At 46.0% G+C, this 26,337-nt stretch overlaps 1 protein-coding gene across 15 annotated transcripts in view; it reads left to right on the plus strand.

The window, feature by feature from the left end:
- Positions 1-26,337, plus strand: part of PTPRK (protein tyrosine phosphatase receptor type K) — a 1,135,739-nt gene that overhangs the window by 293,591 nt on the left and 815,811 nt on the right. For all 15 annotated transcript variants that reach the window (XM_085611847.1, XM_085611842.1, XM_085611846.1 and 12 more), the window contains one exon: positions 22,390-22,661. In XM_085611847.1, the coding sequence (XP_085467973.1) occupies positions 22,390-22,661 (272 nt within the window). The remainder of the gene's footprint in view (positions 1-22,389; positions 22,662-26,337) is intronic.

Below are 26,337 nucleotides of genomic sequence, written 5' to 3' on the forward strand. Positions count from 1 at the left end.
TCGCCTTTCGTACTGCTTGATATCTGCTTGCTAATGCCATTATTTGGGCGCCACACGACTTGAACTACTCCTCCAATCTACCCTGCAATATGTTAAATGTGTTTTTAAGGGATTTCAGTGCATTCGTAGATTGCCTATTTGGCACGCAGAACGGCTGCATTTCATTACTATGAACATAAAGGTTTTGAGAAGCGTAAACTATTGTAATTTATTGGACCAAAAAACCCCAGAGGAACTCTTTTATGAAAGAGATTGTTTACTGTGAGTAATAACATTTTCGGGAATTGCCTGAATCTGGGCACAAAGATAATCACAAAGACATTTACAGTTATTTTGTCCATAATGCCTCAGTTCTGCAGAAGTAGAAACTGAATAGTTGCAAGCTACAAAAACAAATCACCAGAGCACTTGATATAGGGCCCTTGGCTTCCCAAGAAAATCAAAATGTCTTCTTGCCATTACAAAGGATTTTAGAGGGCATTTTGAGCAGCCATTTGACCTGAGCGGGCCAGAGAACAAATTAAGATGCAGCGAAATGTACCATGCTCTTTCCGAAATAAATCATTGTGGGAAACAGAGTTGGCATGTGACTATCTGAGAAGAATTTGCAATATGTTTAAAAAAAAAAAACACCCTCATGAAAAAAAAACAGCAGAGTTTTAGGAAGGACGAAATCAGCCTGCTTACTCATCTTGCTCGACCTTTCCTCAGCCTTTGATACCGTCAAACACCTGCTAGACCTTCTGCAACACAGAATGGGATTATCTGGATCAGTTCTAAACTGGTTTACTTCGTTCCTCCAAAAACAGATAGCAACGTTTCAAGGTCAACCACTCCTGTCCCAGTCATTTTAGGATTCCCACAAGGATCTTCACTATCTCCGACACTGTTCAATGTATTCATGGAACCACTCACTGAAATTCTTTACTCGTCTAACGTACAGTATCACATGTACGCAGACGACACACAACTATACCTAAAGATCCATTCTCTAGAAGACATCAAATCGCTCAACACAACTCTCGGAAAAACTCAGACCTGGCTGGTGGAAAACCATCTAAAACTGAATGCCCTCAAAATCGAATTCCTCCTAATTGCTCCTCCCGCCCAAGTAAATGTAATGCAAGACTGGCTCAAACACCTAACCGCACTCATCTGCCAACCTCTTATCGTTGACTCAGCGAAATCGCTGGGAGTAACGCTGAACAGAAATCTCAATATGCAGAAACACATCAGCAGCGCAACAAAGGAGCAAACTTTCAGATAAATACTCTGAGAAAACCGAAACCTTTCCTGCTTGAAAAGGACTTCAGTCTGGCAATACAAGCTCTAGTCATCCCAAGAGTGGAATATGGGAGTGTCTTTCTCTGCGGCCTTCCCAGATCTTTAACGGCCCCATTAAGAGCCTCAATCAGCGCCGCAGCTAGACTTAATATTGGCTCCAAAAGAAGCTCCCACATATCCCCGGACCTAAGATCCCTTAATTGGCTACCTTTTGAAGCCAGAATTAACTAAAAATAGCATGTATGACGCATAAAGCCATTCATCACAACGCAGCCAGCTATCTGGCACAGAGACTGGCGCCCTCATGTGGGAACAGATCTTCCAGAAGTGCCAAAAACCTCTTACTGAAACTGCAAAGATTCAACAAGAAGAAAACCTACAACCGAGCCTTTTCAGGGATGGCGCCCTGAATTTGGAATGCTTTGCCCCCAGAAACTAGACTTAATCCCTGTACTGCATCTTTCAAAAAAGAAGTGAAATCTCTTCTCATGGCTAAGTTCACTTGAGCATGGGCTTCTGTTATTATTCGACTCAACATTTGATCTACATGGAACTATATATTATTTACTTTCTCTCTATGTATCCCAGATATTATGTCTATATTATGCTTGATATACATGGAACATTTTGTTATGCACCATATATCTATGTATCTACGATATGGTGATAACACTATCATTGACTGACATGGAACTTTGTTATTTACCATGTACCTATGTATATAAGATATTTACCTTTTAAAGCGCTCTGATACCCGCAAGGGTCTTGCTCGCGCTATATAAAACTTTCGAATAAATAAGTAAATAAAATGCATTTTGTGTGCCTTTGACTTCTCTTGGTTAAACTCTAAATCACAACAACGAGTAAAAAGCATAGCTCTCCTCTGGATTAGAGTAAGCATGGTGCACTCCAATTAAATAATTAAAGGTAATAAGTCACTGACAGAACGACAACGATTTTTCAAAAATTATAATTACATGCATTTGTTTACCCAGGATTCTTGACAAGCCTGATTTGTTGACCTACTTTACCAAAACAAAGTGCCAACAGTGCTCTCAAAAATGGAAATGAACTGAACTAGAGCTACTCAGATGCTAACTTTAAAGTTCTGCCAACTATTTACAGCACAAAGTCCAAACTAAACCAAAGTTGGCTGTCAGGTCTCCCACTGCAGAATATTAGTCTTTCAGTAATTTTTATATAAATCTGGAAATATTCGGCCTGTTTTTTTTTGGGCGCCAATCCTGCTAAATTGGAACTGCAAATTAATTTTGAAAATTCTTATGCATTTTCAAGTTTGACTAAGCTAAGAAATGCTTAGCTGGTTTTGCATGCTTTGGGGGGGGGGGGTGCATTCCTGGTTTTAAATATGCAACTTTGCTTCAATACTTTCAGGAACACTCCATTGACATTGTGTTATAATTTGGCAGCTAAGCCAGTTCTTGAAAATGAATCTGTGTTACTGTAATCTGACAAGAGGCCTGATTTGTGGTTTTTCATTAGACCTTCTCCGTGTAGTATGGCGTCAGCGTCTTAAAAGCAGTCAAACAAACGTCTGTAGTGAAGCCAGCATTCACAGTCCATCTCTTGATAAATGACTGAGGGTTCCTGCCTGTGTGACCAAAGGGAGTGTGAGGATGATTTTTTTCCTTCTTTTTAGAACATGTTGTTTATCGGTCCCATCTCTTCTAGAATACATCGGACATATCGCAGGGTTGTACTTTGTAGATGATGTAGGGTAGTGTACAGGGTACGTTTTCTATACAAAGGTCGCAGATTAATTCGGATGGAAAGATTATAGAATAGGGTCAGAGAGTGGTTTCTAAAGAGTTCTTAATTTTTGCCATTGCGTAAAATATTTGCCTTGGTGTTCCGCCTTAACGTCCCGACTTCAGATTTGATAGCAGCAGTCTACGCCTCTGGTAAATGTTTGAACTGGCGCTCAGACTGATTCCCACAAGTGAGTAAGTTTGTCAAAAACTTAGATTTACTAGTGTTAACCTTGAAATCCAACAGTAACTGCTGTAAAGGGTAACCTGTTCTATAACTGCACATAAAGCTGTTATTCCATAGTCAAAAAAATGTAATCCATTGCGACCTTAATGGTTTCACATCTGGGACGGAACATTTTGGTTTATTCCAAATTGTCTGTGAGTAGCCTGAAATACCTGTAGGTGTGACGAGCCATGCAGCAGTGATAACGGCCTTACAAATACTCAGCCACAGCCCCTTTTCAAAAAAACCACACACTTCATGTGGTTCAAAGTGAGGAAATATGCTTTTGTGTTTGATAATTGCACACAGTTGACTGCTGTTGCCTACCCAGATACATCAGCTGACTGGTGCAGCAGTCACAGTCCACAGGATACCTAGGATCTCAGGGATTCAGAGATGATTTTAAAAATAAGGCAAGTGAAATCTCACTTACTACTGCTTTGACTCTGAAAAGTCATCTTTGAGCTCCTGACCCTTAACACTGGTGTACTGGCCTTTGCACTATTGTACTAGTGCTGATATAATCTTGAGATTGCACCGTGGAAATGTGCTACACTTTCGCCTGGCTTAATCAAACTCTCCCTGATGAAAGCAATTCAGCATTCAGCGGCACGGCTCATTCAAGATGCCTGCCATTTTGACCACATAGCACCAGTCTTCCTCTCTCTACACTTGTTCTGCATTGACTCCGGATTCTTTAAAAAAAAAAAAGACTGAATAAAGTACATACAAAGTAGTCCACCATAATGCAACACACTCAAGTACCTGACTGACAACTTGTGTCTTGGGCATGTCACTTACCCTGGGCGGACAACTACGCTCGCGAAGTTTGCGTAGTTTGTGCTACTTCGCGCTATGCTAATTGCACGTAGTACAGTGCAAAATCGTGTAGTGTAGTTGGCATGGTCCTCAACGTCAAGTTGGCGACCGTGAGCAAGCAAAATGACATCCTGGCGAGACTTTTTCCTCGTTCGCGATCAGCAAAATCAATTTGCCGATCGCGAGCGTGGAAAATAAACCTCCCGGAGAGGTTCTCAACACGGGGAGGTCAGGTTTGTTTGTGAGGAATTGCATAAAGATAGGGGTTTTAGTTTAGTTTTTTTCTTTAAACCCGGAGAAGCTGCCAAGCAAAGCTCAAATGCCACAGATTCCAGTTAAGTAGATGCAGTCCAAGAAGAAACTGTGATAATGCGGTTGAGTATTTGATTTCTTTTGAAATTTGATACTTCCGTATGTCAATCTTTGTTGCTGAGTAGTATATGGTGACATGTAACCCTGGGCATAGTTTGCGTAGTAACGCTACGCTTAGCTACGCGAAGTGCACTTCGCAAGATACGCGTAGCACTACGCGAACTGCGTAGTACGCTATTCGCGGTGATTGCACAATGCGGGATGCTTGTCCGCACTGTACAATCATTGCAAACGGCATCTTGCATAGTGCAAGTGGTCGTTTTCTGCCGCACGAGTAGATTTTTACTAGAGCGGCATCTTTCTCAAGGCGGACTGGTAGTTTCTCATCGCGATGAGAAACGAAAAGTTTCTTACCTGTCGGTGTAGTTTTGCAGCTTGAAGATCTTTCTGGATTCACTATGCTGTGCATTATTCCGCGATCTTGTGGTTGGGTCCGGATTCGTAGTCTTTTCTTTGTTTTATTTTGTTTTTTTTTTTTTTTTTTTGTAGCCCAGGTGGGCGGCGACGACCACCATTTGGTGCACCTTCCGTGACGTCGTCGTGCTTCCTGCGGAAGTCCCACCTTTGGGGCGCCATCTTCGGGTTCTTTTTTCCCTCTTTTTTTTAATTTTTTTTTTTTTTTACCCTAGGCGATTGCTTAATCCTTTTGTCCATTTTCTGAACGTTTCCATTTCTTTGATCTTTTCCATTTCACCCCCTCTTCCTCCAGCCTCATCTTCCTGGCGGAGGTGGGTGGGTTCGCTAGTGAATCCAGAAAGATCTTCAAGCTGCAAAACTACACCGACAGGTAAGAAACTTTTCGTTTTGCAGCGTGAATCTTTCTGGATTCACTATGCTGTGCATAGACTTTGTAGCGGTTTTCCTAATTTCGTGGTGGCTGGGTGGAAGATGAGCGTTGGTCGTTGAAAATGTGTTGTAGCACCTTCTGTCCGACCTGTGCTTCCTTATTCATCTGAATGTCCACGCAGTAGTGTTTTGTGAACGTGTGCACAGATGCCCAAGTTGCAGCGAGACAAATGTCTTGGATGGGCGTGTTTGCCAGGAAGGCAACGGTGGCCCCCTTCTTCCTTGTGGAGTGAGCCTGGGGCCCCTCCGCTAGCTCCTGTCCAGCCTGTTTGTGACAGAATTGAATAGTGAGGGCAATCCACCTAGCGATGGTGCCCTTGGTCACTGGTCTACCCATGAAGCTAGTAGCAAAGGACACAAACAGCTGCTTCGACTTCCTGAGTTCCTTGGTTCTTTCAATGTAGTGCATCACCGCTCTTCTGGCATCGAGGGTGTGCAGGGCCTTTTCTGCGTTTGTAGTCGGGTTTTGGAAGAAACTTGGTATCTGGATACTCTGATTCATGTGGAACGCCGACACTACCTTGGGCATGAAGTGTGGGTCCGTCCTCAGGACTACTGTCTTTGTGAATTTGAATGTAGGGTTCCTGTAGTGTTAGTGCTTGAAGCTCGCTCACCCTGCGTAGTGAGGTTATGGCCACTAGAAAGGCAGTTTTCATCGTCAACATTTGCAGAGTGGCCTTGTGAATGGGTTCAAACGGCGCCTTCATGAGCTCCGTCAGAACCACGTTTAAATTCCATGCCGGCGGCGGCAACCTTTTCGGGGGGGCCATTCTTTTGGCTCCCTCCATGAATCTCTTCACCACCTGCGAGGTGAAGAAACTTGTACCCTTCTCACCTCTGGTGTAGGCAACGATCGCTGCTAGGTGTACCCTTAGGGAGCTCGAGCAGAGGTTACTCTTTAGAAGGTGTGTGAGGTACCTCAGCACAGTTGAGTCTCTTGTCATTCTGTTTTGCAGGCCTTTTTTCCTGCACCACACCGTGAATCTTTTCCTTTTTGCGCTGTAGCATTTTCTTGTAGTTGGTTTCCTTGCCTCCCGTAGCACTCGCATAGTGCTCTGAGGCAACCTTAGGTGTGCGAACTCTAGGTCTTCAGGAGCCATGCTGCCAGGTTGAGGGTCTCTGGCTCTGGGTGCAGGACCTCCCCGTTTTGCATTGAGAGCAGGTCTTTTCTCCTCTCGAACCTGTACGGATTGCCTTGCGCCATTTCTTGAATTTGTGAGAACCATGTCTGCCTCGCCCACTGCGGGGCCACTAGGATTAGAGTCATGTTGCTGGTCCTGCACTTGTTGAGCACTGTGTGCAACAGGGGTATCGGTGGAAAGGCGTAGGCAAATGTCCTCGACCAGCTTATCCATAGGGCATTCCCCTGGGATTGCTGATCTGGTTCCCTGGACGCGAAGCTTTGGCATTTTGCATTTTGGCGTGTTGCAAATAGGTCTATTGTGGGAGTTCCCCATCTCCGGAAAAGCTTCTTCGTTTCCTGGCCATTGAGCTCCCACTCGTGAGATGCAGAGGTCTGCCTGCTTAGCCAGTCTGCCTCCACATTGTCCTTCCCCGGTAGGTGAATTGCCAGTAGATCTATCCTGAGAGGTATGGCCCATCTCCAAATCTCCTGAGCCAGAGAGGAGAGAGGGAACGACTGTGTCCCCCCCTGCTTGTTGATGTAGAACATTGCTGTGGTGTTGTCTGTTTGAACCAACACCCTCTGGTTGTACAGGTGCCTCTGGAATGCCTTCAGGGCTAGTAGGATTGTCTTCAACTCGAGGTAATTGATATGGCGAACCGCATCTGCTGGAGCCCACAGACCCCTCACTCTGAGGTTGTCCATGTGTGCCCCCCATCCCTTTTGCGATGCGTCCGTGGTAATGGTCATTGTTGGGTTTGGTGGTGTCAGGCTTCTCCCTGCTGTCATGTTCTCTCTGTTCCACCAAGTTATCTCCTCCTGCACTGCGTGCGTAACAACCACTAGATCCTCCCAACTTCCGTTTGCTTGTGACCATTGCTGTTGTAGCCATTCCTGGAATGGTCTCATGTGCAAGCGTACATTCGGCACTAGCTGGATACACGACGCCATCATCCCCATCAATTTGCTCACCGCCCTCACTGTCAGAGCTCGCCCCTTCTGGTAGAGCCGCGTCTCCTTCAGTAGGGCATCTGTCCTCCTGTCGCTGGGCACCACGGTGCCGCTCAGGGAGTTGATTTTTGCCCCCAGGAAAATCTTCACCTGCTCCGGTTCCATCGACGACTTCCCCCAGTGGATTGAGAACCCCAGGTTCGTGAGAGTGTCTGTTATGCGTTTTGCGTGCGCTGCGCACTTTTCGCGCGAGTTTGCCTTGACCAGCCAGTCGTCTAAGTAGGGGTAGACGTGTATCCCCTGCTTTCGTAGGTGGGCCGCGACCGCCGACAGGCATTTTGTAAAAACCCTTGGTGCTGATTTTAATCCGAATGCCAGGGTTGTGAACTGGTAGTGTTCCTGGTCTATGTTGAACCTTAGAAGTCCCTTGTGTCTTCTGTTTACTGGGATGTGCAGGTAGGCATCTTTGAGGTCCACGGTGACCATGAAGTCTCCGTGTCCTATTTGGGGCAGCACCCCCTGCAGCGAAGTCATCTTGAACCTTTGCGTTCTGACGAACTTGTTTAGGTATCGCAGGTCTAGGATGGGTCTGAGGCTCCCGTCTACCTTCGGGACCAAGAAGTAGTTTGAGTAGACCCCCTTGTTGCGTTCTCTGAACGGCACTGGCTCTATGGCTCCCTTTTGTAGAAGCTTCCGTGTTTCTTCTCTGAGTAGGGTCAGTTCTTGGTCCGATCTTTGCCTTCCCCTTGGCTTCCTGTTTGGCGGTTTCCTTTCCAAATCTACGCAGTACCTGTACTGCATGATGTTCAGTATCCACTTGTCTGTGGTTATACGCTGCCACTCGTGAAGGTAGAGCCTCAGCCTTCCGCCTACTGGTGTTGTATGCTCGTAGGCTTCTGATCCTTCTTTCCCCCTCGATGTTACTGTTTCGCGCCTCACCCTTGGGGGCATGTCGAGGGTAGGCGTCCTCCTGCGTGCAGAGTCACTTTGATGAGGGCTGCTCCCCCCCTCTCCTTCTCTGGCCACGTCCGTTCCCTCTCCCGCGAAAGGACTGGCCCCGGGGCTGGTACTGCCAGTTTTGCTTCTGCTGACCCTGTCCGTGACCTTCACCCTGCTGACCCTGCTGGAACGTCTGGTGCGACGGGCCCTGCTGGTTTCCTCCCCTACCGTAGGGTCTCCTTGAGGGGTTGCCTCGCCTCATTCCCCTGTGCTGTAGGGCTCCCATGGACCTCGCCGTTTCGTTATCTCTTTTTAGCTGGGTGAGCTTCTCGTCAACTGTTGCTCCGAACAGTGTCTCTCCGTTGAAGGGGGTGCTAAGGATGTTGTTCTGCACCTCCGGTTTGAATCCCGAGATTCTTAACCATGCATGCCTTCTCTCGGTGACCCCTATGGCCATGAGTCTTGCTGAAGTCTCTGCCCCGTCCAACGCCGTCTTTATGCAGGAGTTGGCGATGTTTTTGCCTTCATCAACTAGGTGTGAGGCTCTCTGGCGGTATTCTTCGGGGAGATGCTTTACTAGCTCTCCCATCTCGTCCCAGTGCTGGTACTGGTGTCTATTGAGGAGAGCATTGGAATTCGCCATGCGCCAGTGCATAGCGGCGTTCCTCTCGACCTTTCTTCCTGTGAGGTCTATCCTCCTGCTCTCTTTATCAGGTGGTGGGCCCGAGGTTGCTGGTACGTTGGCCCTTCTCCTGGCCGTGGACGCTATGATGGAGTCTGCGGTCACGCTACCTTTGATGTAAGGGGGGTCGAGGGAAGAGTGCTTATACTTCTTCTCAGTCCTCGGAGTGATCGACCGGCAGGTCGCTGGTTCCTTGAAGGCTTCTCTCCCCTGATTCATCACGCTTTGAAGCATGGGGAGGAACTGGCTCCTTGTCTGGATGGGGAGCAGGGTCTCGACGAGAAAATCGGCTTTCGGCTTCTCTTCGTCGAGTTTGACGCCGAAGGCTGTCGCTGCGCTCCTGACCACCATATTGTACACCCCGATGTCGTCGGGTGGCGAAGGCCTCGAAGGGTACGTGTCCACGGACTCCTCCGGGTTCTCGGTGTCGAGATCCTGCCATTCAATCTCGTGGCTGGTCGATGGTGCCGAGCCGTAGACCGACTGTTGGTCTTCTTCCTCGGCTTCCTCTTCATAATAGGTCTCGTCTTCCTCTTCGAGATCCCTCATCAGTCCCTCGGTGTCGAATTCTTCCTCGACCTCGACGACGTCCGCCGATGAAATCGTTGGAATCTTGAATTCCTTCATCTTGGCGTCAAACTCCTTCTTCCTTTGAAGGATGTTCTCCATTTCGGCCTCGAGCCGCCTTTTCTTTTTCTCCATCTCGGAGATGCTTTCGGCGTCGACCGCGGATCTTTTCGTCGAAACTTGCGTCGACGTCGACCGTTCTTTCAGTGTCGATCAGGCCGCTCCCTGGGTTGTCTTCGACGACCCTTGCCTTTCGGCGTCTTTCGGCACCAGGGAGTCCTTCTCTAAGGATCCGCTCGGCCTCTTGTCCATGGTTCCCCCTTTGGTCGTCGAAATTTTCGGCGCCGGGGCTCCCTTCGTGGTCTTAGACTCAGATTTTTTCGAGTCATCCTCGTGTTTTCGAGGTACTTTCTGTTTTTCGCTCGACGATTCTCTTACCTCGTCTTCTTTTTTCTTGTCGGTCTCTACGACCGTGAAGTTTTCGGCTGTCCCGGCGACGTTGTCCTCGTCGTCCGAGGAGAGGCCCAGATCGTAGAGCGACGGGGCCTTACCCTTGCCATCCATGCTGGCGTTGGCTCTTCTCTGCCGATCTCTCACTCTGAGCGTCTTCGGCGCGAAGGCTGAGCAGGCGTTGCAGTCCTTACTCTGGTGTTCGACCGGTAGGCAGAGGTTGCAGACCGGATGCTGGTCCTTCTGCGCGAATTTGTGGTGGCAGTTTGGGCAGAACTTGAATGGCGTCTTGTCCATTGCGCTCAGGGCCTCTGAGTGCGCATTCTCCCAGGTCGTCGAAGAAAAAAGGGCGCTGAACCTCCTTTCTTCGCGCTGCTGATGAAATAACCTCCTTTCCTGTGAAAACTCCGATGTATTTGTCGACGAAACTCGCTTTTCTTTCTTCTTTCTTCGGTTGTAACTCTGGAGCTTCTCGATGACGATCCAGACCCAACGGCGGAAAAAAGAATCTGAAGATGGCGCCCCAAAGGTGGGACTTCCGCAGGAAGCACGACGACGTCACGGAAGGTGCACCAAATGGTGGTCGTCGCCACCCACCTGGGCTACAAAAAAAAAAAAAAAACAAAGAAAAGACTACGAATCCGGACCCAACCACAAGATCGCGGAATAATGCACAGCATAGTGAATCCAGAAAGATCTTCAAGCTGCAAAACTACACCGACAGGTAAGAAACTTTTCGTTTCTCATCGCGATGAGAAACTACCAGTCCGCCTTGAGAAAGATGCCGCTCTAGTAAAAATCTACTCGTGCGGCAGAAAACGACCACTTGCACTATGCAAGATGCCGTTTGCAATGATTGTACAGTGCGGACAAGCATCCCGCATTGTGCAATCACCGCGAATAGCGTACTACGCAGTTCGCGTAGTGCTACGCGTATCTTGCGAAGTGCACTTCGCGTAGCTAAGCGTAGCGTTACTACGCAAACTATGCCCAGGGTTACATGTCACCATATACTACTCAGCAACAAAGATTGACATACGGAAGTATCAAATTTCAAAAGAAATCAAATACTCAACCGCATTATCACAGTTTCTTCTTGGACTGCATCTACTTAACTGGAATCTGTGGCATTTGAGCTTTGCTTGGCAGCTTCTCCGGGTTTAAAGAAAAAAACTAAACTAAAACCCCTATCTTTATGCAATTCCTCACAAACAAACGCTGCTCACACCCCCCTAACTCCCTTTGATGAATAACCAATTTAGAACCACCTACCACTAACTGACTTGTACCAAAAAAAATTGCCTTGGGCTCTTGCATGATGGTGGGCCAATGATCCTATATTGAGGCCCTTGGCTATGTGATGCTGTCCTCGATGCCAGATTTGTTCCTTTATTCTGACACAGATTTGTGAAGTCAAGACCCCTGATCTGGGTAACACCATTTGGATATAAACCACAAGGGAGTTTGGAGTCCAAGGAGACATAAAAAACCTGCGAGGGTTAGCTCCCCAACCTGAGTATATATCACAGACCCGAAACCCTTGGGTCTAAGAAATGAAAGGAACTGTCACAAGGGGCGACCTATCTGCAAAAGGGGGTATCCCTTTAAAATGATAAAATCCCTCACCAACCAGAGGTGGCATGCTTAATAATTGGGATTTTCCTCGTGCTGTGATGCCTAGTCACAGCAAAAGACACCTTTGATGGACGGAATGCAGAACAAAGCAAAACATTTACCCCCAGTCAAGAGATCTGGGATAAATCCATCATTCTTTGGTCACCATGCCTCCCCAGTTTAGACCTGGCCATATGCGCATCGTTCTTGACCAATGTTCCCTCTAATTATTTTCCTCTATGTGCGGCAGAGTAAGGTCTCTGTGCGCTGCAGCCAAGGCTATGTGCACCAAGAACGCGACCGCGCATGTAGACCCAGGCTTTAAGTTCAATGAAAAAACTAGGGGGGTTTATCAAAGGGGCTTGACCGATGCAATTAAGGGCATGGCTTAAAAGCAATTAAGCGAAAAATCTGTGCTTAGAATAGTGTGCCCCCCGACTGATATTTTGCTTCTTCTGTCATTGCATCCAGAATATATTACAAGTAACATTACACCGGGCCACACAAAAAATCAGCACAATCAGCCCGCATCCGCACTCTATTGAAAAAAGATATGCATCAAGTCCAAAAGTACGACGTGTAAAGCACACGTCGTGCTTTTGGACTTGCTGCATTTCTTCTCTTAATAGAGCGCGGCTGGGGGCTGATTGTGGGCCATTGTGAAAATATTTGTTAATTGCAGTGCATGACGGTGTTGCAATTAACAAATATTTTCACAAAGGCCCACAAAGAGCTCCATTAATAAAGAAATGCAGCAAGTGCAGGAGCCCCTGCGGGTATAGGCTTCCCGCAATCAGCAAATTACCGTTTTTCACGCCGCTCGCGATTTAAATGTGTGCGGCGCGAAGGCTCTCTCAGGATGTGCGCGCTTCACACCGGACACTGCACGCTTGGCGGCGCACAGGTGCACGCGCAGCTTTTAGGGAACACTGGTCTTGACCGTTTGTCTCATGGGAACAGTCCAGCCCGAACTGCCAAGCTAGGTCCTCCCTGGTCATGGCAAGAGCTGCTACCCATCAATGATGAAGCATTCCACCTCTTGTGGGTGAGGGATTTTTTCCTTTTAAAGAGATACCCTCTTGTGACAGTTTCTTTCATTTCTTAGACCTGAGGGCTTTGTGTCTGCGATATTACATAATTTGGGTTCATGGACTGTAACGTTTGTCTAACAGGACACTACCCAAACTAGGATCTCAGTCACAAAGATCTTTTAGTTGATGTATGACCACCTTTGGCTGTATATTCTGTCTTGAACTGACGTAAGGCTGACACTGGCAAATGCTGACCACTTGAAGGTATAGAGTATTAAGGTAAAAAATAAAAAAAATAAAGTTTAAAAAATCTTTATTTTATGATTACCTAAAATTTTCTACAAAAAGCAGTATCATAAAAAGGCGCCAAGTATAAAAATATAAACAGACAATGTAGATTATGCCGAGCAGTGGTGCCGAGTACAAAAGTGTGAAGTGTCACAACATTTATTGCCGAGCAAGGTTGACAGTGCCAGGAGGTACTACAGCCCAGTGATGAGGGGACAGCTAATTATTTATGTGGCGAGTGCAGAATAAGGCAACGCTGTGCAAAGCCAAAGTCGGGAGGTGCGTGAGCGTGCAATGTTGTGCCATGCAAACTTGCATAAAATTAAATTGTGCGTGGGCATGTATCGAAACTAATGCAACATATGACGCAAGTTAAAAACAATAATCCTCCCAGATCAATGATGATCGGGTGTTAGAACCAGTGGTACATGCTATGTAAGCACGTAAGTATATTTGGCATGTTATTATGCAAAGAACCCCACAAGGAGATTGTGCCAGAGGTAAATAAGATGCTGGATTTGGAGTCGGATCCGCATGAGGGCCCCTTGAGTGGTGCATCCTTCATGCGTGCCAATGTGCTCCTTGGAGATCTAAGGTGCAAGAGTGAAATCGTTTAGGGCCAATACATATGGGGGGCACCTCCAGAAGTAGTTACTGCAGCAATAAATAATCAGCGGCTTGTATGTTGTGGTCTTTTGTCTCTGTTGCTTGGGTCCTTCTTAAAATTAATGAATAAATGAAATAGTTTTATAAAGCGTGAATTACCTGAGGATGTCTTAGCGCTAGGCAGATCCAGGCCGAGAGAAGGAGCCGCAGGTTTATGGGGAAATGAACGCAAAATCAAGATGACCCCCACTAATTAAAGTGGAAACAGCCAAGTCTTTAGCTGCTTTCTAAATACCTGCAATGCCGGCTGTGCGCGGAGAGCCAGGGGGAGAGAGTTCCTTAGCTTTCCCCCCTGATAGGCTAGCATTCTACCACCCCAGTTTGCTTGCTTGATTTTTGGGACCATGAACGCAGAGCTAGATCTAAGCCGTCTGCTGGGCAGGTACCATGTGAACCGTTCTTGAAAATAGGACGGGCTAATCTTGTGCAGCGCCTTATGCATAAGGCACAGTGCCTTAAAAGACACCCTCTTCTCCACTGGCAACCAGTGTGGATCATGCAGTAAGTGAGACACTGGTTTGGACTTGGGAATTTTCAGAAGTGTCCGTGCTTCAGCATTCTGAAGCGACTGCAATTTTTTAGCGGATATTTAGAAGTCCCAAGATAGCGAGTTGCAATAATCCATTTTAGATGTGATGAGGCCCACCATCACCATCTTCTGCAGGTCAAATGGAATGTATGGGAGGACTCTTTGGAGAATGTGCAGCATGAAAAAACCTCCTGACATTATTGCATTGATTTGAACACAGAAGTACAGTTTAGTGTCAAAAATTACTCATAGGTTTTTTGCCCTCTGCACAGACTTTGGCAGGTTGCCCAACTCTGGCAGCCACGAGGACCCATTCCAGATGGAGTAATACCTCTGTTTTGTCCGAATTTAATTTGAGGCAGTTGCTCCGCATCCAACTCGCCACTGCCGTCCTACAACGACAAAGATTTTCAGCATCTTTCTCAACCTGAGATTAAATGGATACCACTATCTGTGTATCATCCGCATAGGACAGTGCGGTCAAACCAAAACTGTGGATCAACGGCACCAGGAGAGTAACATACACATTAAAAAGTGGGACTGCGTGCCGAGCCCTGCGGCACCCCACAGGGGCAGTGAAAAGGGGTTAGATTTTGCGTCTCCCATCTCGACCTACTGAGTTCTGTCTGCCAGAAAGGACCTCAGCAGTGTTAGTGCAGACTTCCTAAAACCTAAAGTAAATAGACGTTTAATAAGTAACGCATGGTGGACCGTATCAAAGGTGGCAGAGAGATCCAGGAGGATTAGAGCTGCTCTGTCGCCTTTGTCCACCCTTATTCTTACCTTTTTATGCTGCAGCTACCAGAGCTGATTCTGTGCAATGGTTAGCTCTGAACCCATATTGGGCAGAATTTAGCAGTTGATGCGTGTCCTGAAACGCTAGACTTTCTTCGTTCATGGCCTTTTCTAGCAGCTTAGCAGGGAAAGGAAGTCGAGAAATTGGTCTATATCTAAAATCCTTGCTGCTTCTGCGTAAAACTTGCCAATTTGTATGAGGGCCATTGGTGCCGTGGTGGTGTAAATGAGCATTAGGGCCTCTGCATATTCTCACATCATTTTGCAGGAGCATTGTTCTTGGGTATAATCGTCTCTGCCCCAGCCGAACTGGGCAACAACAAATGATATGCTCGGCTGATTCTGTGTGATATTGGCACAAGCAGCATCCCTTGTTTCCTGGCAATACATTTTTCCAGTGGGCCCTGTAATCCCATATTAGCTGTGATAAGCGCCTGGTTCTAAGTATGTTCTGTAGGGCTTGCCTTCCCAGCCCTGCTTTCAGATACGGATGACTTTGTGATTTCATGTGAGTAGACAAGGCCCTCTGTGCCAGGGGTATATGTGATTCGTTCAGGATCCTGTAACCTTGAGATGCGCTTGCCCTGTTTCTTGTAGAAAACTTTTCAGGCTGGCTATTGTTAAGGATATATCAGTTGTGATATCTGGGGGTAAGCCCAATGACTCATTTGCCTTCAAGAGATACCTGACCCAATGGCTGTTATTGCCCTGGATAGCTGCTTTTAGCGCTTAACTGATTGTTTCAGGACCCGCCCTGGTCACGCGATAGTCAAGTTTGACTATGTATTTTTTGCATTTGATGTCCATCGTTGAAATATTGAACTTCAGCCGTATCAATATACGTCGTGTTGAGTATGGGAAGTTTAATGCCTTTCGGTAAGCCATTTATGCGGTCTCTGCAGTTTTTCGGTGAGCTGACCAGGAAAGACAAGATGGCCATAGCTCAGTGTTGGAATTAATTTTGCTTGCATGACCCATTGGATGCCCTCTACCGAGTGTCTTTGGAGCTTGTGGTTTAGTTTACATAACTCGTATGCAGCCTTAGCTTCAAGTGTCTTGGCCTGGAAAGTTGATCTGCCGGTGTCTGTGAGTTGTAATCCCAGATAATTATATTTGTTGGTAGTGGCAATCCTTAGCTGGCCAAGATGCCATTCCATCAGTTGCTTTTTTGGTTTGTGACTGAAGACCATGTTGTATAGATGTAATGACTACAGTGCCTTTTTATACCAGTTCTGGTATGGTCCGGTTGTACCAGGTTGTCCACATACTGCGTAATGGGGATTCTGAGATGGTCTTATTTGTGTGGAAAGATGTTGACTTTCAATAGCACCTCTCCCAGGTCCGCGGTGTATAAATTAAGCAGGGTGGGAGCGATGAAACAACCCTATTTTAGCCCTTTGTTGGTGTAGATCTTGGCCGTCACAAGAGTCTGCGTGAGCTTAGTGCAAACCCATGTGCCTGTGTGGAGCACCATGATGGCCACCAGAATTTTCTCGGGATGCCCCACTTTGCAAGTTTTGCCCATAAGTATGTTGCGGTCGATGTCATCAAAGGCGGTGCGATAATCGACAAAACAGGCATAAAGCGGTGGGGAGGCGACCTCTGTGGCTCTTTTTGCCAGATGTTACAGGGCGATGGCGTTGTCTAGCGTGGATGAATTGGGCCGAAATCCTGTCTGATATTGAGGTATAATACGATTTTTATTTGTCCAGGCCTCTAGTTCTTTCAGGAGCACTTTTGTAAATCCCTTCCCATCAATGTCCAACAAGGTGATCAGTCTGTAATTCTCCGGGCATAAGGCATCCCCCATTTTATAAATGGGTTGCAAAATGGAGCCTTTCCATGAGTCCCATATTGCCAATGTATTGAAACCTTGATTAAATAGGCTGTGTATGTGACGCGCCCAAAATTCTTGGTCTTCATTGAAAATGCTGCTCTGTAGACCGTTCGGTCCAGGAGCCCCATGCTTCCGAATGCCCTTCAGGATGGTAAGGGTTTCTTTTTCTGTTGTGACGGTGTAAGCTACCTCAAGTTCATCTGGATGGTTGCCCTCCGCCTCCATAAAAGTATCCAAGGATTTGTCTGGATCAACATAGAGCTTTGCTGCATAGGTTGCCCAGTCATTAGCGAGTACAGTATTCTCTGTATGGACTCCACCGTTAAGGCTGCTGACATAACTCCAAAATTCCCTGTTTTTATTGTGCGCTAGTAGGGCGTCAAAATGTTTCAATTTTTCCTCTATATGAGTTTGTTTCAGCTGCCAAATGTTTTTTTTTGTGCGATTTTCTAGCTGTTTTCAGATTTTTTGTCTGTGCGCACTTTTCTCTCCAATACTGTGGCTTTTTCTGACGGCACCTCTTTTTGCTGTCATTTCATTCTTTGCTGTCAAGAAAGTGGATGGGCCCCTTTCCGGTGAATCTTCCTTTATGTGGAGATTACTTTCCTATACTCAAAGCGTCGAATAGCGAAACTATTATTTCTGTCCAGCTTGTCTGAATGACGGTTGCAGATATGACGTGCTTCCATTGGCTATATCTGGCCCCGCAGGAGAGTCCCCATTTGATTATTTTTATTAATGCCGGCTCGCTGGTTACAGCTAGAATTTGGCCAGCTGGAAGGTGTACCTTGTGCGTTGTGGCATTTACATTCACAACAAGCATTGGCATAGCCAATAGGTCTCACCCTTGGAACCTTATAAGTGTTTAGTTATCCAGCACAATATCCTTGGTGCAACAACATCAACTGTTGCATGGCTAAACACTTATAAGGTCCCAAAGTCGAGACCTATTGGCTATGCCAATGCTTGTTTCACCCTTGTGCTTGCCCAGCCTCGGCGCTTATTTGAAATTAGTAGGTTATTTTAATATCTTAATTGACATGGTTACTGATAAGCCTTTTGAGGCCTGCAGGGAGGCGGACGCTCCTAAACCCTCGGCTATTAAACCTACTTCTGCACGTGAAACATGTCAATAAGAGGCATGTGTCTATTTGTGCAGTGAGATGGAAAATGTGCAGGGTATAAATGGGCGGATGGGGGCGCTCCTGGCACCAGTTTCCATGAGGTGCAGTTTGAGGCGGTTGCTTTGAAGGTGCACTCCTGTAAATATGGTAGGTGACCCCAGTGCCTGCACTAAGACTTTATTTACTTGCGAAATCTAAAACACGCCAAAGAAGGCATCATAACATACCATAAGCCAGAAGGCACTGTTTCTAGGAGTGATCGTGTAAAAGACGATTTTGGCAAGTTTTTACGTACAAAAAATTATTTCGGTGAAGATGGCTTTCACTGAACTCTAGAAAACAAAAAAGTGCAATTTTTTATGCCATTTAAGCGCCCGAGTTGAATGTTTAAGCTCTGTTTTTTATCAGTTATGTTACGTTATGGTATGTTATTCTGTGCTGTCATACATATTTATATGGCGCACTTTGCCTTGCATAAGCTCTTCAAAGTTGCTACCACGGCTTTGCAGTTTCACGTCACTTTAAAGAGGGAGGCAGTATCATGAGGGTGTGCGCTCGCTCACGGGGCTGCTGTTCACCTGTTTTTGTGCTATTGCTATGTCAGTAGCGCAAATATTTTACTTGAAATTTCTCAGTTAGTGTACAGCTGCAGATAGCTCGAAAAATTGACCAGGCGTCCACAGCTCACAGTTACTTAGGTGTGCTCTATGAAACCCATGCAATGCACTTAATCACAAAAGGTGACATTTAAACGTGTGCACTAAAGACAGAGTAAGTACAAAAAACAAGTGTAGGGGATTAGGGCCAGCAGCGGGCCGCAGAGGCGGTCCATGCCCACTCGGGGCAAGGGGAGGGCGGCACACACTTCAGGAGCTAGTTCGAGGGAAGGGCCGGCTTTGCTGTGATCTGTATGTTGGAGAAGACAAGGGGATTACCTAGAGTAGTGAGTGCAAAAGAGGATAAAAACTGGAAACGGAAAAGGGACAGAAAGAAATACAATACAGAAAAAAAACGGAGGTAAGAGTATGAGAAGTAAATTAAAGTACGTAAACATATAAGACAAGGGAATGAAAACGGATAATGCTAAAGAGCCATAGGAAGGCAAAAGGAGAAAGAAAAAGTGGCAAATTAAAAAGAAACCTATAGAAAGAACAATAAAGGATGCTGTAGAAAGGGAAATCAATAAATGTTAGGTCATTCGGACAAGAGAAAAAGAATGAGAGTTACAAATAAAATGGATAAAAACAAGAGAGCTTGATAGAAAGCGATCAGAAGGGGGATATGTAAAAGATATACCATCCCTCTTTAAAGGCAAAACCCAGCAAGAACAATATCCCAGACAGAGGCTCAGATAGAGATTGAGCGGGCGGTGGGAGGAAAGTAAGGGCTGGGAGAGCAGGCAGAGATATGCGAAGACTGCGCTACATGAAGTAAGCTCAGCCAAGGGCGGGGGAGGGCAGAAGAGGTAACGAGCGATGACATGAAAGGGTGCCCGGAGAGAGGCGCTTAATTACCCATGACAACAAAGGAAAGGCAGATGGGTGCGCGTGCACGTGCACTCAAGCTTGTAGCCAGCCAGCAAATGCCTGGGTAGCACTTTCGAGATCCCCTTTACTAAAAGTCGAGCAACAGCGCATGCGCTGTTCTAGGCTCGACCTAAAAATGGATAGTGGATTGCGGTCACTCGCAGTAGTGTGTCGCACCCTGTATTCTTCGCACCGCCTCAATAAGTCTTTGCTCAGGAAGATGTAGACTAACGTGGAAATATTTTTAAAGGTGGCTTATGTTTTAGTATTTAACAGCCCTTTTTGACGTGCACACCCCAGCTTAAATTTGTTGATGCAGGCCTCCATAATCTTCCACCCACTCTCTCCTTAGTTTTGTTCTAGGCGGCAAACATCTCTCATGTTAAAGTCCCCGGTCACGATCCACTCCGACCCTGGTGTTCATAAAGGTATTCTTTGATCAAATCTGTGATTATCTTAATGTTCATGAATTTTTCCTTCTTTTTTGGGTTAACATAGAGGTTGATTACTGCGATGGTAGTTGGTGTTCCATTTAAGCCTAGTCCTTTAATATTTAAGATCTGGAAATTGGGTGAGTGCGCGGGCCATTCCTTAACTCGTACTTGCAGATTTAATTTTATGAAGATCAAAATCCTACCAATGGGTCTTCAAAGAGGTTTTTCTTGTGTGCCAATGTATGGACGGCCTGAAAGCCTTTAATAGAACTTGGTGTTGTTCGCCATGTATCCTGTAAACATAAAATGCCTCCTGTTTGGAGGACTTCCATAGTATCTTTGTTTGCTTTGATGGTTTTAAGCCCTGTGACATTCAAGTGTATTATTCTAATCCTAGATCTTGTTATCTCCTCCTTTGTACATTCAGTAGGAATGTTTGGGCTTCCCTCAGAATCCAGTGATGTCGATGTCCTTAAAGAGTCTGATGCTTTCCAGTTCTAGGAGTTTGCCCTCCCATTGGTATGCAGTGCAAATGTTGACCACTTGGACATCCTCCCTGGCTTGTTGCCATTTGTGTCACCATCCTAGTCTTTGCTCTTTACCTCTACCTTGCTAAGTCTGATAGATACCACCCCCTCGTTTAACCCATGAAACTGTAGCACCTTATTATTTCTAAATCCTCTGTTTATAACATTAATGTCTAATGTAGTCTGCCACTGTGTATACTATTTGTGGATCTACTTGTGAATAACATCCATAGGAAACTATTTGAATGAATATTAAATGTGAAATTCTCACTATTACAACTTAGTCATGAAAGACACAACTTGATTTTAATTTGACATCAAGTGGGAAACCTTTGTGCCTCTCTTATTCCCCCAATGACTTCAGGCCTCCTTAATCCCTAGCCAACCAGTGAAGGGTGAGCAGTATTCTTCTGTCTTCGCCACAATTCCAGAGATCTGAAGGTGGTAGTAGCATGTTGAATTACATTCTCTGTAGACATGTGACTGGCATGAGAATGAGGTGACACACTGACATTGTGAGCTGCGGTCTTCCCTCCAAGCCCCAGTGCTTTGCAGAACTCCAACTTACAGGGAAATTTCTCCCCATGCTGCCAGCACGTTCCACAAAGCCACTGTCTACACTGAACCTCCTCTCCAGTTCATTGTTTTGGGATGGAGAGGGTGACAGGACTACCAGGTATAGTTTTTCCAAACATATTATATGACGGGTGGGAAAGATAGCTAAAGGAAGATTGGGGATACTGCCCAGGGCCGGACTGTCCGTAGTGGGCAAAGGGCATTTCCCTGGTGTGCCAGAAGGGTAGGGGCCGGTTTTGGACCTGCAGTAGTCTTTTTTGTTACCGGGGGTGGTTTTGCAGCAGAGCCCTTGTAACAAAAGTGCAGCAGAAATGTTCCCGCCAACCCCCCAAATACCTACCTCTGCGCAGATAGGGGCACTCCTGAGAGTGGAGCATGTGTAGCATAGTATAGCAGATGCGTACTTATTAAACGTGAGGACTTTCCTTCTGTAGGCTTCCAAGTGAGATAATATTATTGAGGTTCTCGCATTGAACCCATTGGTGAAAAAGAACCCTGTTATTTATTGATTGTGAACTCATGTAGAATTCTGAATTTCGGTCACATCTTCCGCTTATTTTAGAACACTGCCTCTTTGCATGCACTTTGTCTCAAATCTCTATATCAAGTGTCACTGCCTATTCTTTTTATTCAGTATTTGTTGGCTCTGATCGTCATGTAACCTCAATTATGCACCTCAACCTCTCCAATATACCTTCTAGGCTTTAACTCAGCTTTTGTCATTACGCATTGTTGAGATCTTGGATGCCCTCCAGGACTTAGCTAGTGCGTAGTGCATGTGTGACTGAATAAAGTAAACAATTGAGCTTTAACAGAGCAGCGGCCTTGGAATACACAGTACAGTAGAGAACATGTTCTGTTCATTTTGTGGCATGAAGTATTGGGATGCAACTGGTGCTTGGCAAATCTGATACTTAATGAGCACACAATATACAAGCATAAAATTATATACCATCAGTTTGTCATCGAAAAACAGGTTTTTCCTTGTCACCTACTGTTGGTAGATTTGAAACTTGAAGTAGGGTGTCCAGAACATCCCTGGAACGCTTACCACCCTGTATTCACTCATGGGCTTTAATTTATTACCATAGTCCTTGTTTTAGGCACGGGCCTTCCTTTAAGCCCTAGCCACCACCGTTCTCAAGAGTCAGTGCTCACGACGCCTGCTGACCATGATTCTAATACATCCATGTTTTGTCAGAAGTGACTTTTTGCTTCCCTTGCAGTCGCAAGATGGTGAGGGCGCTGAGCAGGAAAGCGCCGAGAAACACGGCAGTATTGTTTTTTTTCTTCTGTCTATACACCACGTGGTTAAATGTGCCCCAGATAGCAGAATGCATCATTGTTTCCTCTAAATACAAAGGACTGTTTGTTTTCATTGATTTTTCCTTACTCTTTGATTTTTTTTTCCCAGGGTCTTATATGATAGTGGACTCTTCTCACCACGATCCTGGAGAAAAGGCGCGCCTTCAGCTGCCCACCATGAAAGAGAACGACACGCACTGCATCGACTTCAGCTACCTGCTGTTCAGCCAGAAGGGCTCGAGCCCGGGGAGCCTGAACATCTTTGTGCGCGTGAACAAAGGACCCCTCGCAAACCCCATCTGGAACGTGACCGTCTCGACCGGCAGAGACTGGCTGCGGGCGGAGTTGGCCGTCAGCACGTTCTGGCCCAACGAGTATCAGGTGAATGCCCACATGTTTACAAAGTGCCCACTTAGTGAAAGCGGGTAACGGTGTGAAGTGCAGTTTGTGTGCTAGTTGCCTTTTGGAAGAAAGAACTGCCGCATATTTTATTCATCAGTTATTGTAGTGAAAATCTCACAATTGCCGGGTTGGCTTGGTTTCTAAAACCTGCAGGTCACGTCCAAAGCTTCCAGATAGATATTGATCAGTCGTTACACCCCATGAAACTCTCGCAAGATCAGTGGCATTGTTTGCATGTCGCCACACCAGCCTGTGGATTGGAAAGGCGCTGCTAGCTAGAGGGCGTCTCTAAAAAGAGTGTTTCTAAAATGCTACTGTTTGCTGGTGACGAGGCGCTTTAGCTTCCACCTGCTTGTAATTTTCTGTGTTAAATTCAGACAAAGTTCGTTCATACCTCTTTTGAAAAGTACTGTGCCTGCATGTCCGTTGTTTAAGATCTAATTTTGTTGTATGTATTTATGCAGTTTTATATATAGCACTAGGCTTGCCTAAAGCCGTTAGTCTGCTTCTAATAAAGGATGGCGATGCACCCGGAAGCAGGCGTCAGTAAGATCGAGGACAGCCCGGGACAGTAGAAACTAAACTAAACCGCGAGCAAAAGCAGCACGTGCGAGGCAGGGGCAGAAGGGGAGGGGCTAAGAGGACCGGCGCAGACAAGGAAGCGAGGATGCAGCCAGGTAGAAAGTTAGCCTACAACACATTTAACAGCAAAATGTAGATGTAACCTAACTGTAGCTTGGTGGAACTGAAAGACCGATTTACTCAATGCCCTGGCACTCTGATTTCGCAGTGCTGTTGTCAGAAGGGAGCAACTGCGTCCTGTCCGGTAGCAAGGTATGACAACTATGGGTGGTAATTATTTCACATATAATTGTGAGAGCTCCAATCCCTGGAAAACAGAGAGCCCGGGGAAGAAGGCAAACACGTCACTAGACATCTCGACTGCCTCTTCTTCTGCGGCCCTTACTTTGAAAATTCTCAGCAAAAGAAACAAAATTTACATCCTCCTATTGCTGATCTACAGCCTTTCTTGCTTTCTCTATTCTCTGGTGAGATGGTGCAACCTTTCCTGGTGATCTCACTGGTTTCTGGGACTCAGCATTTATGTGAGAGCAAGTCTTGCCAGCTCTTGGAAATCTTTTGGGAAATTTGAGTTATAGCATTTCCTGAACAAAAAACGAACCCATCTTTGCTAATCGTGACCTTACACTTAACAGATATCACATATTTCATTTGCGACATAACTTGGTGCCGTCACATTTCACATCACCATTTACATTATTATGGAAGCTGCGAAAACTGCTTTTTCACATCTGTCCTAAGAAAAATAAAGATCTGCTATCTGTTCCCCAAAGGCATGCAGTTCAGCCCTGTGCCTACTGGCCATGTTCTAAGGGCCTTCCACTTCTGCATGCCATGTCCAGAAGCCGCAGGACTTGCCTTTTTGCTCCCCGGTTTCCACTACTCCTGCTTCTGCATCCATTCCCTTCACTTACAACCACCCCTCCCCGTACCGAAGGAGCCCAGCAAGCACATCGCACCAGTATTTAAAGGGCATGCTCAGCAGAGGATTGCCAGTCTTGCTTTGACGCTCATGTATTGATCTCTGTAGCTGGGAGCTCATCTGATCTGTTTCTAGTCCTGAGAGGATAGCCTTTAATACACATGGACAGTTATGAATGTTATCTGACTTCCCTGGTGTCCTTGAAGTATTTAATAAAAAACACACATTGTAATTGAAGTCCAAACTTAGGTTCCAAGAGTTTTGCATGAGAATGCTGCAGTTATTGGAATCAGCATTGCTGTTCTTGATTCTTTGAAATATTAGTCCGCTCTGATACTTCCCAGCAGAGATTAGGATTGCACTTGGACAGGTTCTCCATTTATGGTGTCATGTCATATCCGCATTTGAACTTGTAAATTATAGAAACGAATCCTACAAAAATGTTCTCTAATCATCCTTTGCCTGATTGGGGCTGGTAGCCTTTAACTATTTTGAGCGAGTTGGCTGGTATTGCTACCTCCTCATCCGTCACCCCAGGGTACTATAGCCCCCCTATTTGTCGTCCTGGAGAAAGAAGAGGTGTACATTAAGCTGAAAATTATTAGTGGCATGGTTGCCGTAGGAGGTTCTGCGCTGCTAGTTTGTTTTCGCATTTTAACCAAGCTAGGAAAGCAGCCTTGAGCCTGTCAAAATCATTCTCCCTTTTACGGTCCTTCCTTTTGTGTTTGGCTTTGGCTGGGATCTGACTCTGAGTCTCGGGGTCCATACGTCCGAAGTGGTGAGACTCAGCCTTTTCCCCCGGGAAAGGTTCAGCAAGACTTGCAGCGCATGTCCTTAATGTCTTACCGTAGGGGCCCAGCTCACTAGTCATCGCCCTTTAGATGGAGGCATCCACTATCTCTATAAAGATGTCACCCCATGGGATAAAAATGCTCCTCTTTCTCTTCATATAGGCTCCGATCTCGTGTCTGCATGCAGGCCTAGCTATGTTAGTAAAGGGTGGAGAGAAAATGCTAAGAACACCAAGGGGCACACAGACACCCTACAATCTGCTTGTAAGAACTGTTGGGTCTTTTACTCTGGAGGGGCGGGGGATGCTCACACTCAGTAATACTGGTCAGCTCAGAAGGATGGCAGTAGTGTGCCCCTCTGCAATTCAGCCATATTAATCACTGACCGAGTGTGGGGTCACGGTGTCTCCCTACAGGTAAGATAGAATAACAGATCGACCCCTACGCAGGTCTAAATGCTCCATTTCTGTTGCTTGCCATCGAGTTCTGTGTATGCGCCATAATTAAAGGCAGCATGCCGGATAAGGGGACTCGTGGGCTCTGTCTAGAGCGGCTATCTAGTGGTCGGTGAGGAACACCCCGCTCTCCAAAATAAAATCACCGCTCCCATGTTAGTGCTGCCTGTTAAGGAAGAAGACACACGTGTGCAGAGAAACCAGTTTGGCAACGGATAATGTTTACAGTCAGTCATTAAGTGCACACTACAGACATAAGCAAACGAAGAAGGGAGCAATTTAACTGATTGTTTAGCAGCGAACAGTGTTGGGGCGTCAACAGGAAGTCATGTATATATGGATATGGATAAGTATTTGCTCGTATGGATCATCTTTTCATACGCCTCTCGGGAGATGCAGGATGTCACTGTTGACGAGGGCTGCTGTTCGTGTTTACTAAAGGAAGGGAAGACGAGAGAGGGCCGTTTCCTCGCCTCCGATCCCGACATAGAAACCCCAAAACTCTTCCCTTTTGAAACTGTCGCCCGTTTCTAAATGCTCAGTTAAGAATATTGTAAGGTGGATGTCTTAAAGTTTCTGCTGCCTTATCTGCTGCTAGAAGAACATTGAATTCTGTTTTTATGATTTTAGAGCCAATTTTATGCCTATGTCCTACGTGTACGCAGTTAACATGCTGGAATAACGGCCGGCCTTATTCCACAAGGGGTTCTGATTGCAAACTAGACTCCTTGACATGGTTTAAATTGCCACTGTTGAACTAACACTGTCGAAATTGAAAAGGCTTACTTTTGACCTCGCCTCTGGAAGTGTGTTTGCTCATAGACCTTCTACAAAATGAACAGGCGAGGCTTTTTTGTTAGCTATATTTAGATAAAACAAATGGGAAGCAGAGTGTAAGTTTGCTG

Source organism: Triturus cristatus, chromosome 6 (assembly GCF_964204655.1).
Source record: "Triturus cristatus chromosome 6, aTriCri1.1, whole genome shotgun sequence".
Classification (NCBI taxonomy): domain Eukaryota; kingdom Metazoa; phylum Chordata; class Amphibia; order Caudata; family Salamandridae; genus Triturus; species Triturus cristatus.